At 39.4% G+C, this 15,047-nt stretch overlaps 1 protein-coding gene across 1 annotated transcript in view; it reads left to right on the top strand.

The window, feature by feature from the left end:
• LOC134326237 (zinc finger protein 585A-like) overlaps positions 1-14,556 on the top strand; it is a gene marked incomplete at its 3' end in the record, with an annotated part of 120,426 nt that extends 105,870 nt beyond the window's left edge. Inside the window, exons 5-6 of the mRNA XM_063008414.1 lie at positions 4,111-5,174; positions 14,464-14,556. Of these exons, the coding sequence (XP_062864484.1) occupies positions 4,111-5,174; positions 14,464-14,556 (1,157 nt within the window). The remainder of the gene's footprint in view (positions 1-4,110; positions 5,175-14,463) is intronic.
• Between the last annotated feature and the right edge of the window lie 491 nt (positions 14,557-15,047).

Below are 15,047 nucleotides of genomic sequence, written 5' to 3'. Positions count from 1 at the left end.
ACAGATCACCCAAGAGCTCAGCCTTAAATACTAGGCCAGCTCATTAGGTGCGAACGCACGGCACCTGTGATCGCCCTATATAAGGGGGCGTCACCAGGTTGCCGCCGTCGCACCTTTTTTCCTCTGTTGTTTGGTAACGGCTGCGCCTATCGCATCTTGTGCTGCACTTAGCCAGCATTTTCTTTTCATAGGGCTTAGACGGTACCTCCAGGCGCTGTACAGCGGTTGGAGGCGTAAGGTCGGAAGGCCGAGGTATATAGGGTTAGTATTTTGCTTAGATCGGTGCGATTACGTGCAGTCATCGCGCTGCTATTTATTTGTAGCGTTTGCCAGTTTGCGTAATGCTGAACAGTTAGCATAGTGGCTAAGCTAGCCCTGCTACCTTCAGCGCATGCGCGAGTTGCTGTTCGGCGAAGCGGATCCGCTATGTCAGCCTGGCTGAGTGGGTAAAGTTACGGCTTGTTTCTCCTACTCACCCCGGGTTCGAATCCGCGCTTTCGCCGTCACTCCCGTAATCCTTTCTCATTATACCGGTTACTTCCCAGCGGCTCAGTACGTTCCGCTGGTGTCCGTACCGGTGAGTTCTCGTCCCGCCCACTTGGTAGGACTTCCCTTTAACGGGCTCGACTAAGTTCGAGATCTCGCTGTCATCCGCTCTTCCTTAGGAGCGGATCCTCAGCTCTTACTAGCGCTACCAAATAGCGCTGCGAGCTGCGCGAACGCCCTGCGTCTGTGGGACCCGGGTTCGCGCCTCGCTATCTTTGTTTTTTTTGTTAACGTGAATTTTTTCCCTTTCAGTTGCCCGCGGCGCCAGTGGCTAACTCGGCACTTCGCCTGAGTTGTCTTTTGTTTCTTTTTGCTTTATTTTGTGCTTATTTATTGAAAATAATAAAAAGCTATTATTTGAACTCTGCATCTTTGGGTCCTGCATCATTCATTATAACACAAACGAGTTTGTTATGGGAGTTGATTTTACAGTGAGACCTATGTCCTTGTCATAAATTGCGGCTATTCCTCCACCACGACCACTAAGACGTGGCTTATGTTCATAACTATAACTATGAGGAGATGCTTCATTTAAACCTAGATACTCATCAGGTCTAGCCCAGGTCTCAGTTAAACAAAGTGCACTAAGACTATTATCTGTAATTATTTCATTTACAATTACTGTTTTGCACGCAAGTGACCTGATGTTTAGAAGTCCTAACTTTAGTTTAGCTTTACTATGGTTTTCATGATGCTCATTTAGATTAATTTTAATTACGTTATTATGACATACTTTTTGATTTTGTTTTGGCTTACACCTGCCACGGTAAACAGACACAGTCTCAATGGTTTGTGACCTAAGGATTCCGGGTGACGTCCGATGGCGACTCGCAGACAGTTGGTTAGGCCTGTTAGTCTGCTGCCTGGTCTTGGCTCTGGATAGTCATTTAACACTATCTGCCGCTACACTAACGTGGTGGTAAAGCCTGTCACCTATGCTGCAAGAAATGCGAGCAGCACCCTCCCACGTGGGGTGGACACCATCCCGCTTCAAAAGACCAGGCCTTCCCTCAAAAGTGGACCAATTATCTACAAAATCAATGTTGTTTTCTAAGCACCATTTAGACATCCAGCGGTTCAGCGACAACAACCTGCTGTAGGTTTCGCCACTGGGTCGAATCGGTAAGGGGCCAGAGCACACTACTGCCTCAGACATCGACCTAGCTAACTCACACACCTCTTTAACATTACTCTTAGTAACTTCAGACTGCCGTAAACGAACATCATTAGTGCCGACGTGGATAACAATCTTCGAAAATCTACGATTAGCATTAGCCAGCACTTTTAGATTTGCTCTGATGTCAGGCGCCCTGGCCCCCGGAATACAGGTGACTGTGGTTGCTGGTGTCTCTATGGGGGTTTCAATACGCACGTGTCGGAGCTGAGAATCTCCTATAACCAGAGCACTTACATTAACAGGCTTCTCAGCGGGTGGCTCACTGAGTAGGGAAAACCTGTTGGACACGTGCAACTGAGATGGTCGGTGCTTTGCCCTACGACTATGTCGCCGAGACGTCACCCAGTCGCCCCGCTGTGAGGGCGCTAATGCCGGAGTCTGGGGTTCTATACCTGAACTGCTGGCATTCGGGACTGCTACAGCTGAATCTAAGCCCTCACTAGTAGTAGTCTGTTCTAACGCCCGAATGCGCCCTTCTAACCCTGAGATCTTCTCCGTCAGACTAACAACTAATCTACACTTATCACATATAAAGTTATCACTAAACACGGAGGAGGAATAACTGAACATATTACACTCGGAACATGGAAATAAGGCTCCTGCTGGGGCCATTGTAACAGAGAGAATGTACTTAGCTTTAGGAGATGAGTTGAAGTTGCTTTTTAAGTTGAATTCACCGGCGCTTCTGCTGGTAGTCACGTACAGAAAACGGCTTTAATTCCGGAAAGCAGGCGATGATGAGCTGGAATGTAAAAACCAATGACCAAACAACACAAACGCGCTTCGTTTGGACAAAACCGGCTGTAATTCTAAAGAAAATCGGTGTTTATGCGCTGGTGTACGAAATAAACAAACAGAACGCGATTCCTACGAACAGAAAACGGCTTTAACTCTCCACAAAGCAAAGGTGTTTAGTGCTGAACTACAGAAACAAACAAACACAAACGCTCTTTGTTTCCGACAAAACGGCTGTAATTCTAAAGGAAATCGGTGTTTATGCGCTGGTGTACAAAATAAACAAACAGAACACGCTTCCTAGGAACAGAAAACGGCTTTAACTCTTCACAATGCAAATATGTTTAAGCGCTAAACTACAAAAACATTCAAACACAAACGCGCTTCGTGCGAAAAGAAAGCGGTTTTAATTCTGGATGAATAAAATGTTTATGCGCTGAATTACAAAACAAGCTAACTAAACCGGCTTCGTTCGGATGCTGGTAGCAGAAGTTTTCACAAGCACGGATTTGCGTTAGTAAACACAAGCGTTTTTTTTACGATAGACAAAATAGCACTTTATATCAACTACACGCGAAAAATTAACGTTTATAAAATATAAAATAACGTTTAAAACATACGTATATAAAAAGTTATTTAGCTAATGGCTACAAACAAACAACTAGGCTACAGCGTGCATGCGTACCACCGGAAACACGGGGGCGTGACCGCTAAGAGTGGGCCCTTGTGGAACTAGCAATGTAACTTTACAGAATAGCCTTTCAATTCCTTGTTTGTGTTTAGGATTAAATGTAAATAACTTCTCTGCTGAGATAAATAGGTGTAGTTTGACATCATGCTTTGTGGCTCCATCTACTTCATTTGCACACGTTCCATAGATAATGAGCTAGTACTTCACACAAGAAGGTGTGAATGGTTGGCTGATGATTGACCAATGCAGAGTTTTGAACTGGTCTTGGGTCTTTATCCTCAGCTCTATTTAAGGACTAAACTCTAGACTTTAGCTGAGTCACTTGGTAAGAAGGATCTTCTGCACGTTCTTCATTAGAAACGACCTGCTGGAGACACCAGCTTTGTTAAAGTGGCTGCCAGGATTCTAACAGGAAGGTAAAGGGTTTTCTTGTTTGTTTCTTTTACATTTATGTTGCATTTGTTGTTGTTTTTATTTTATTATGTTATTTAATATTATCAGGTTAATATATTCAGACAGTTTAAAATAGCTTTATGCTCATAATTGTGGTGATTTATGAAGCCTTTTTTACTCCCAGCACACCAAAGATTTACACTTGTGAGCTAATTATTAGTCCTGTCATGAACTGGATTAGATTTGCTTGGTGCAGGACTGATGTTGAGAAAGTCAGATCTCTTATATCTTTATTTATATCAAGTTATTTATAGTTATTTACTTATTAATATCTGCAGTATTTATAAGTATTTTATCCTGATGTTCTTTGAATTCAGATTCTCACTTAGACGTGAAGTGAATTTCATGTTTTTATTACTAGGTGATGAGTTTAATATTATTGTGGTATTAATGTAGTAAAAGTAATTCTAATTAATCAACTTGTTTCTTTGTTTCTGTTGCTTTCCAAGGAAACAGTTTCTACAGTCTTATCAAAGCACAAACATGAAGAACCTTCATCACTGCTCAGAGTGTGGAAAGAGTTTTACTACGCAGAGTAATCTCAAACAACACCAGCGCATTCATACAGGAGAGAAGCCATATCACTGCTCAGAGTGTGGAAAGAGTTTTATTAAGCAGAGTAATCTCCAACGACACCAGCGTATTCACACAGGAGAGAAGCCATATCACTGCTCAGAGTGTGGAAAGAGTTTTACTATGCAGAGTCATCTCCAACGACACCAGCGCATTCATACAGGAGAGAAGCCATTTCACTGCTCAGAGTGTTGGAAGAGTTTTTCTAATCAGACTACACTTCAACAACACCAGCGTATTCACACAGGAGAGAAGACGTATCACTGCTCAGAGTGTGGAAAGAGTTTTACTCAAAGTAGTTCCCTTAAAGTACACCAGCATGTTCACACTGAAGAGAAGCCATATTACTGCTCAGTGTGTGGAAAGAGTTTTAATCGACGGAGTAAACTCCAACAACACCAGCGTATTCACACAGGAGTGAAACCGTATCACTGCTCAGAGTGTGGAAACAGTTTTGCTGAACATAGCACCCTTCAAAAACACCAGCGTATTCACACAGGAGAGAAACCGTATAACTGCACTGAATGTGGAAAGAGTTTTACTCAAAGTAGTGCCCTTAAAGTACACCAGCGTGTTCACACAGGAGAGAAACCGTATCACTGCTCACAGTGTGGAAAAAGTTTTACTCAACGGAGTAAACTCCAAGAACACCAGCGTATTCACACAGGAGAGAAACCGTATCACTGCTCAGTGTGTGGAAAGAGTTTTGCTCAATGGGGTAACCTTCAAAACCACCAGCGTATTCACACAGGAGAGAAACCGTATCACTGTTCAGAGTGTGGAAAGATTTTTAATCAAAGTAGTGCCCTTAAAGTACACCAGCGTATTCACACAGGAGAGAAACCGTATCACTGCTCAGAGTGTGGAAAGATTTTTAATCAAAGTACTGCCCTTAAAGTACACCAGCGTATTCACACAGGAGAGAAACCGTATCACTGCTCAGTGTGTGGAAAGAGTTTTGCTCATGAAAATAGTCTCAAACGGCATCAGCGTATTCACATAGAAAAACAACTTCACTGTTAAGAGTGTGGAAAGTATTTTACAGAGGTGGAAAGTAACTAATTACATTTACTCATGTTACTGTAATTGAGTCGTTTTTTGTGTACTTGTAGATTTTACAGCCTGTAATTTAACTTTTACTTAAGTATGTTTTGTATTAAGAATTGTAATTCGCTACATTTTAAATAACATCCGTTACTGAGTAAAATAAAAAAAACGCCAAAAAAAAAAATCGTGTCTGGGAAACTGCTGCAGTGAATTCTGAGATGGGGAGTCGGATCTTTTACTCGGTTCATTTTCAAGAGTCGTGTGTATAATGACTCCCAGCAGTGCAAATCGGTTCCTTTCAGTTTAAAGGGCCGTTCAATAGAATCGAATCATTCTACGACACATCACTGGTGGTTATACAGTTTAAAATGTTTTATGGAACTAAAATGACACATTACACATCCCTAAATGTTGTAAATGTTGTATCAACATGTTTATTCTATTATATTTTAATTAAAAACAACTACTGTGAGATTTATATCCACTTGTCATGTTTGCATTCCACAGAAGAGACACGCCCTCCTGAGTACATTTTAAATGAGTTACTTTTTACTTGAGTAGATTTTTAGGCTAGTAACTTTACTCGTACTTAAGTAAAAATTCATGTAAGTAATCGTATATGGAGCTAATTTAGTGCCAAAACTTCGCAAATAAACAACGCATTCTGTAAATATGATATGATTTGTGAACAAACACAACACGATGTACAAATAAAAACACGACTATTTAACGCACACATTGTGATTTACAAATACAAAATGCAGCTGTTGCTAATTCATATGTGACTTTTAAATAAATGCACAGCTGTTTTCTAACACACTGCACTTCACAAACAAATGTGTGTTTCCACCGATAAAAAGAGGTTCCAGACAGTGAACTAGCGGGCCAATCTGGCACCACAGAATACCTGGTTTTTCAGCCCGAACCGTGACGTCCGTCTGTGGACCGAGAGTCGCAGTGAAAACGAAGCGCAAAACGCTTCTCACGTTAACGAACTAAAAAAAACAACAACTGAGACAAACACATCGCGTCTTCTTATCACCGATTGTTAGATCAATGCTTTTTACATAAGAACGAACATCTGTAACAGCAGCACAAATGCTTGCACATAATCTACACACTCCACATCACACTACACATGATATTACTACTCTTAACTTTCGTTCAGTAATCCAGTGTTCTTTCAGAAAAGGGGTAAAACTGAACTGCGTCTTTCTGCACATGAGGAAGAAATCTATGGAGAAACCTTAAATAACATGAACCTAAAGGTATGAACTTACATTGTAGAAAAGAAAAACAAGGCAGTAGCAGCAGTGTGCACATTACACCATTTACAGAAGGGTCATTAAGTTTGGCAAATTGAAATAATGGCATGTTTCTGACTAGAATGACAGGGGTTATTAAAAAGATCTCACACTTGTCAGAGACAACGTTTGAAGCTCAGGTCAATAGGACCTGCTAGTTAGAGAAGAAGTCCAAGAGTGGGTGTGGCCTGTACGGGGATCAAACCCACAACCTTGGCGTTATTAGCATTACGCTCTAACCAACTGAGCTAACTGGCCAGTTCATCTGGGCTTTCTTTAGATCTTTGTACATAATGCTACACTAACCCCAATCAAGCAGCTGAAACTGACTTTCTTAATACACATCTAAGAGGTTTTGTGGGTTCTTATATGTGTGAACTACTGTATCTAAACTATATATTTATTAAAGTTCTTGACTGAGCTTAATGTCACCAACCAGTGACTGGAGCAGATACGACTCAGGTCCTGCACACGGTAAGTATGTGGAATGAATGTAGGATTTATACTTGTAGATTCTGGGTTTTAGGAAGTTGAGCTACTGTTAATATTTTCCCCAGTTGAACTAAAAACCTGAATTGATGTTTTAATTGTTCATTAAGACTTCACTAAGACTTATTACCATCAAGTAAATGTAAAGCATATGTCTATATGAAGAGCATCTGTTTCCAGATAATATACACTGAGGTTTAAAGGTTTGATCATCAGGCACGGTTGTGCAGTAAAAGGCACTCGTCCCTGGGTGGACTCAAACCACCAACCTTTCGGTTAACAGCCGAACGCGCTAACCGATTGCGCCACAGAAACACGTGCACAGTCGACAGCACAGCTGTTTCATTGGACGGTACACACAAAAAAAATCTAATCTCTCTCTATACAGGCTCACTGTGGAGGCAAATTGGTGGTTAAGTGGGCGGGTCTAAACTGATGAAGGCTGAATGAATGTACCACAATACAGTATAGTTTAGATAGTTCACACATATAAGAACCCACAAAACCTCTTAGATGTGTATTAAGAAAGTCTGAACATAAGAAATGACTAGACAGTGATGTCTGAAGCAGGACTGAGATCTCGGATCATTAAAATAACATGAAACTGCTGCATTTCTGGTACAATAACAAACAAATTCAGTTTAGGAGCCGCTCATTTCTGCAGATCTTCACTGAAAGTGTGCAGAATCTCAAATGGTTTTTGTGCTGCCATGCAACTGGTTGAATGAGGTTAGTGTAGACCCAAGACGAGTTCAAAACTCTGCATTGGTTAATCATCAGCCAACTATTCACACCTTCTTGTGTGAAGTACTAGCTCATTATCTATGGAACGTGTGCAAATGAACTAGATGGAGCCACAAAGCATGATGGGTGAAGTCTAACTACACCTATTTATCTTAGCAGAAAAGTTATTTACATTTAATCCTAAACACAAACAAGGAATTGAAAGGCTATTCATGACATGAACTTAGATAAAGCCCAATTAGGCTGGAAAATCACGGGAGTTGCCAGGTTCAACAAAATTATCCAGCCTAATGTCTGGTCTAAAATCAACCCTGAAGCTGAAACTAGCCCAGAATCCAGGGTGTCACAGATATTGGTGAAATGGCAAATGATCGATCAGTAAGAGGCTATTCATTTATGAAAACTTAGCAAACACCATAAAGACCAGGGTAAAATTCTTCCACTTGAAAGTAAAAGTTGTTATGTGTTTATTAAAGTAGATTAAACTTGAATAATGAATAAAAACAGATTCAGATCTGAGGTTGGTACATTACACCACATTACATTTGATAAGTAATAATCATATTCACACCATCATGTACATTTGATAATTGAAGTAGAACAGTTCTAGTGTATATTAGTAGAAAATGAAACAAGACTTCAGTCACAAAAACGTAACTTCTGTGTGACCGTACTGGTGTCTATTAAAAATGCTGCTTCCAGTAAAACTTCATCCGCACTATAAGCAGCAATATGGGTCATCCTCTTATGTGAATGCGCTGGTGTGGTGTACTTAAAGGATATTCCTTTCACTAAAGTTCTTTTCAGACAGTGAACTGTGATACGACGTCTCTCCTGTGTGAATGCGCTGGTGGTGTTGGAGAACATAATGTGCAATAAAATACTTCCCACACTCTTAACAGTGATGTAGTTTTTCTATGTGAATACGCTGATGCCGTTTGAGACTATTTTCATGAGCAAAAATATTTCCACACTCTGAGCAGTAATACGGTTTCTCTCCTGTGTGAATACGCTGGTGGTTTTGAAGGTTACCCTGTTGAGCAAAACTCTTTCCACACTCTGAGCAGTGATATGGTTTCTCTCCTGTGTGAATACGCTGGTGTACTTTAAGAGCATTACTGTAAGCAAAACTCTTTTCACACTCCAAGCAGTGATACGGTTTCTCTCCTGTGTGAATACGCTGGTGTTGTTGGAGTTTACTCTGTCGAGTAAAACTTTTTCCACACTCTGAGCAGTGATATGGCTTCTCTCCTGTGTGAATACGCTGGTGTTGTTTAAGATTACTCTGCGTAGTAAAACTCTTCCCACACTCTGAGCAGTGATACGGCTTTTCTCCAGTGTGAATACGTCGGTGTATTTTAAGGGATTTACTTTCAGTAAAACTCTTCCCACACTCTGAGCAGTAATATGGTTTCTCTCCTGTGTGAATACGCTGGTGTTGTTGGAGTTTACTCTGTCGAGTAAAACTTTTTCCACACTTTGAGCAGTGATATAGCTTCTCTCCTGTGTGAATACGCTGGTGTTGTTTAAGATGACTCTGCGTAGTAAAACTCTTCCCACACTCTGAGCAGTGATATGGCTTCTCTCCTGTGTGAACACGCTGGTGTCGTTGGAGATTACTCTGCATAGTAAAACTCTTCCCACACTCTGAGCAGTGATGAAAGTTCTTCATGTTTATGCTTTGATAAGACTGTAGAAACTGTTTCCTTGGAAAGCAACAGAAACAAAGAAACAAGTCGATTCATTAGAATTACTTTTACTACATTAATACCACAATAATATTAAACTCATCACCTAGTAATAAAAACATGAAATTCACTTCACGTCTAAGTGAGAATCTGAATTCAAAGAACATCAGGATAAAATACTTATAAATACTGCAGATATTAATAATTAAATAACTATAAATAACTTGATATAAATAAAGATATAAGAGATCTGACTTTCTCAACATCAGTCCTGCACCAAGCAAATCTAATCCAGTTCATGACAGGACTAATAATTAGCTCACAAGTGTAAATCTTTGGTGTGCTGGGAGTAAAAAAGGCTTCATAAATCACCACAATTATGAGCATAAAGCTATTTTAAACTGTCTGAATATACAGTGCCTTGCAAAAGTATTCAGCCCCCTTGAACTTTTCAACCTTTTGCCACATTTCAGGCTTCAAACATAACGATATGAAATTGTAATTTTTTGTGAAGAATCAACAACAAGTGCGACACAATCGTGAAGTGGAACGAAATTTATTGGATATTTTAAACTTTTTTTAGAAATAAAAAACTGAAAAGTGGGGCGTGCAATATTATTCAGCCCCCTTGCGTTAATACTTTGTAGCGCCACCTTTTGCTGCGATTACAGCTGCAAGTCGCTTGGGGTATGTCTCGATGGGATTCAGGTCTGGACTTTGACTTGGCCATTCTAACACCTGGATACGTTTATTTGTGAACCATTCCATTGTAGATTTTGCTTTATGTTTTGGATCATTGTCTTGTTGGAAGATAAATCTCCGTCCCAGTCTCAGGTCTTTTGCAGACTGCAACAGGTTTTCTTCCAGAATGGTCCTGTATTTGGCTCCATCCATCTTCCCATCAATTTTAACCATCTTCCCTGTCCCTGCTGAAGAAAAGCAGGCCCAAACCATGATGCTGCCACCACCATGTTTGACAGTGGGGATGGTGTGTTCAGGGTGATGAGCTGTGTTGCTTTTACGCCAAACATAATGTTTTGCATTGTGGCCAAAAAGTTCGATTTTGGTTTCATCTGACCAGAGCACCTTCTTCCACATGTTTGGTGTGTCTCCCAGGTGACTTTTTATAGATATCTTTGAGAAATGGCTTTCTTCTTGCCACTCTTCCATAAAGGCCAGATTTGTGCAGTGTACGACTGATTGTGTCCTATGGACAGAGTCTCCCACCTCAGCTGTAGATCTCTGCAGTTCATTCAGAGTGATCATGGGCCTCTTGGCTGCATCCCTGATCAGTCTTCTCCTTGTTTGAGCTGAAAGTTTAGAGCGACGGCCGGGTCTTGGTAGATTTGCAGTGGTCTGATACTCCTTCCATTTCAATATGATCGCTTGCACAGTGCTCCTTGAGATGTTTAAAGCTTGGGAAATCTTTTTGTATCCAAATCCGGCTTTAAACTTCTCCACAACAGTATCTCGGACCTGCCTGGTGTGTTCCTTGGTCTTCATGATGCTCTCTGCGCTTTAAACAGAACTCTGAGACTGTCACAGAGCAGGTGCATTTATACGGAGACTTGATTACACACAGGTGGATTCTATTTATCACCATCAGTCATTTAGGTCAACATTGGATCATTCAGAGATCCTCACTGAACTTCTGGAGTGAGTTTGCTGCACTGAAAGTAAAGGGGCTGAATAATATTGCACGCCCCACTTTTTAGTTTTTTATTTAAAAAAAAAGTTTAAAATATCCAATAAATTTCGTTCTACTTCACAATTGTGTCCCACTTGTTGTTGATTCTTCACAAAAAATTACAATTTCATATCGTTATGTTTGAAGCCTGAAATGTGGCAAAAGGTTGAAAAGTTCAAGGGGGCTGAATACTTTTGCAAGGCACTGTATTAACCTGATAATATTAAATAACATCATAAAATAAAAAGAACAACAAATGCAACATAAATGTAAAAGAAACAAACAAGAAAACCCTTTACCTTCCTGTTAGAATCCTGGCAGCCACTTTAACAAAGCTGGTGTCTCCAGCAGGTTGTTTCTAATGAAGAACGTGCAGAAGATCCTTCTTACCAAGTGACTCAGCTACAAGTCTAGAGTTTAGTCCTTAAATAGAGCTGAGGACAAAGACTAAAGACCAGTTCAAAACTCTGCATTGGTCAATCATCAGACAACCATTCACACCTTCTTGTGTGAAGTACTAGCTCATTAACTATGGAACGTGTGCAAATGAAGTAGATGGAGCCACAAAGCATGATGGGTGAAGTCAAACTACACCTATTTATCTTAACAGAAAAGTTATTTACATTTAATCCTAAACACAAACAAGGAATTGAAAGGCTATTCTGTAAAGTGAAATGACATGAACTTAGATAAAGTTTTTATGATAAGTATCTAAGTCATGTAAAATGCTGTATGTATATTTGTGTGAATTAGTTTCTACTGTATATGAGGAACAATAAGAAAACTAGAAGAGGAAACACCCACCTATAGATTTATCTGTATTTATGGTGTAGAAATATGTGAACTGTTGGATTTACTGAAGCACTTTCTACATTCTGAGCAGTGATATGAGCTCACTGAGGAAACATAAAGATTAATAAAGTGAAGGAAACAAAACCTGAAAATAAGAGCTTTACCTTCCGTTCAAATCCTGTTCAAACTGCTGAGAATGAGAGCAGTTCATAACTACAGGAACACAGACTGTACTTGTACTCAGTCTCTTTACCTCCAGCAGCGACTGGAACCAGCGCCAAACAATTCAACTCTACCCAGGGATGCCAAGTCTAGCACAAATATACAGCTCAAAGTCTGTCTAAACCCGCCCTTCACATGCTAAAACTAGCAGACCTTGTTCATAGATATGTGAGTGCAAATCCTCATTAAAAACATTTTGTACGCTTTGTAATGAAAGCTTTTAGACAGCCGTGACACATTTTGAAAGTAGCCCAATTTGGGCGGGAAAATCGTGAGAGTTGCCAGGTTCAGCCTGGTCTAAAATCAACCCTGAAGCTGAAACTAGCCCAGAATCCAGGGTGTCACAGATACTGGTGAAATGGCAAATGAACGATCAGTACTACTAGTGAATCTTTTATTATTAATAATAATATTGTTTCATTTTACATTCCCGATTGATACTTTTTTGTGATGTATTTTGTTTACATTGGTATTACACAACAGTCCCAGTTTCTTATGTGGCCCCTTGGAAAATTTAATTACCCACCCCTGATTTAAACCCTATTTTTTTGGTACCCTTAAACTTAAACTATAATAAAGGCCTTTTAAATTCACATTTCTTTAATGTATTTGTAACCTACATGTTGTGTACTATCATTATGAAGTGGAATTGTTCTGTGGAAACAAGAGAACTCCTTTTAATAACAATAACAGTTCATGTAATCAACATTATTCCATTTAATAACAATCTAAATTAAAACGGAAATGAGCTTAGATTATATTTTAGTTGACTTTAAATTTAAAGTAAAATCGTAATGTCCAGTTATTACCAAACCTTTTATTTTAAACCCTGAAATTCTATCCTAAATAGTTCTGCCAGATGCTTTTACCGTAATGTTTAGTATACGCACATCTTCACAAACAATGTGGGAGCTGATTTGACTGAGCATTTTGAAGTGGAGGCTTGACTGCAGTAGTAAATCAAACAGTTCACAGACACACAAGTGCACAGTAAATATTTCTACACCATAAATACAGATAAATCTATAGGTGGGTGTTTCCTCTTCTAGTTTTCTTATTGTTCCTCATATACAGTAGAAACTACAGTAATTCACACAAATATACATACAGCATTTTACATGACTTAGATTCTTATCATAAAAGCTTTATCTAAGTTCATGTCATTTCACTTTACAGAATAGCCTTTCAATTTCTTGTTTGTGTTTAGGATTAAATGTAAATAACTTCTCTGCTGAGATAAATAGGTGTAATTTGACTTCACCCATCATGCTTTGTGGCTCCATCTAGTTCATTTGCACACGTTTCATAGATAATGAGCTAGTACTTCACACAAGAAGGTGTGAATGGTTGTCTGATGATTGACCAATGCAGAGTTTTTAACTGGTCTTGGGTCTTTGTCCTCAGCTCTATTTAAGGACTAAACTCTAGACTTGTAGCTGAGTCACTTGGTAAGAAGGATCTTCTGCACGTTCAACGACCTGCTGGAGACACCAGCTTTGTTAAAGTGGCTGCCAGGATTCTAACAGGAAGGTAAAGGGTTTTCTTGTTTGTTTCTTTTACATTTATGTTGCATTTGTTGTTCTTTATATTTTATTATGTTATTTAATATTATTAGGTTAATATATTCAGACTGTTTAAAATAGCGTTATGCTCATAATTGTGGTGATTTATGAAGCCTTTTTTACTCCCAGCACACCAAAGATTTACACTTGTGAGCTAATTATTAGTCCTGTCATGAACTGGATTAGATTTGCTTGGTGCAGGACTGATGTTGAGAAAGTCAGATCTCCTATGTCTTTATTTATATCAAGTTATTTATAGTTATTTAATTATTAATATCTGCAGTATTTATACGTATTTTATCCTGATGTTCTTTGAATTCAGATTCTCACTTAGACGTGAAGTGAATTTAATGTTTTTATTACTAGATGAGTTTAATATTATTGTGGTATTAATGTAGTAAAAGTAATTCTAATTAATCGACTTGTTTCTTTGTTTCTGTTGCTTTCCAAGGAAACAGTTTCTACAGTCTTATCAAAGCATAAACATGAAGAACTTTCATCACTGCTCAGAGTGTGGGACGAGTTTTACTACGCAGAGTAATCTCAAACAACACCAGCGCATTCATACAGGAGAGAAGCCGAATCACTGCTCAGAGAATGGAAAGAGTTTCACTCAAAGTGGTGACCTTAAAGTACACCAGCGTATTCACACAGGAGTGAAGCCGTATCACTGCTCAGAGTGTGGAAGCAGTTTTTCTTGTCAGAATACGCTCCAAAAACAGTTATGCTCTTAAAGTACACCAGCGTGTTCACACAGGAGAGAAACCGTATAACTGTACTGAGTGTGGAAAGAGTTTTACTCAAAGTAGTGACCTTAAAGTACACCAGCGTATTCACACAGGAGAGAGTGTGGGAAGAGTTTTGCTCATGAAAATAATCTCAAACGGCATCAGCATATTCACATAGAAAAACTACATCACTGTTAAGAATGTGGGAAGTATTGTATTGCATAATATGTTCTCCAACAATACCAGCGCATTCACACAGGAGAGAAGTAATATCACCGTTCACTGTCTGAAATGAACACCATACCAGCGCATTCACATAAGAGGATGACCCATATTGCTGCTTATAGTGTGGATGAAGTTTTTCTGGAAGCAGCATTTTTAATAGACACCAGTACGGTCACACAGGAGTTATGTTTTTGTGACTGAAGTCATCTTGAAAAACACCAGCACATTCAGAGGAGAAAATAAAATGATACTCCACTACTGTGTGAATGGAGGGTTGTGGACTGAACAGTGTTGCATTGTTCTATCATCATGAGTCTTTGTTCTTTGTGTTTATCTATAGACCAGATTAGTGGTAGCTAAACTCCTTTGTTAAAAGAAATACTC

This window comes from Trichomycterus rosablanca, chromosome 14, assembly GCF_030014385.1.
Source record: "Trichomycterus rosablanca isolate fTriRos1 chromosome 14, fTriRos1.hap1, whole genome shotgun sequence".
NCBI lineage: Eukaryota > Metazoa > Chordata > Actinopteri > Siluriformes > Trichomycteridae > Trichomycterus > Trichomycterus rosablanca.
Note: the sequence above shows the minus strand (reverse complement) of the source record. Positions and strands in the feature narration are given on the sequence as shown.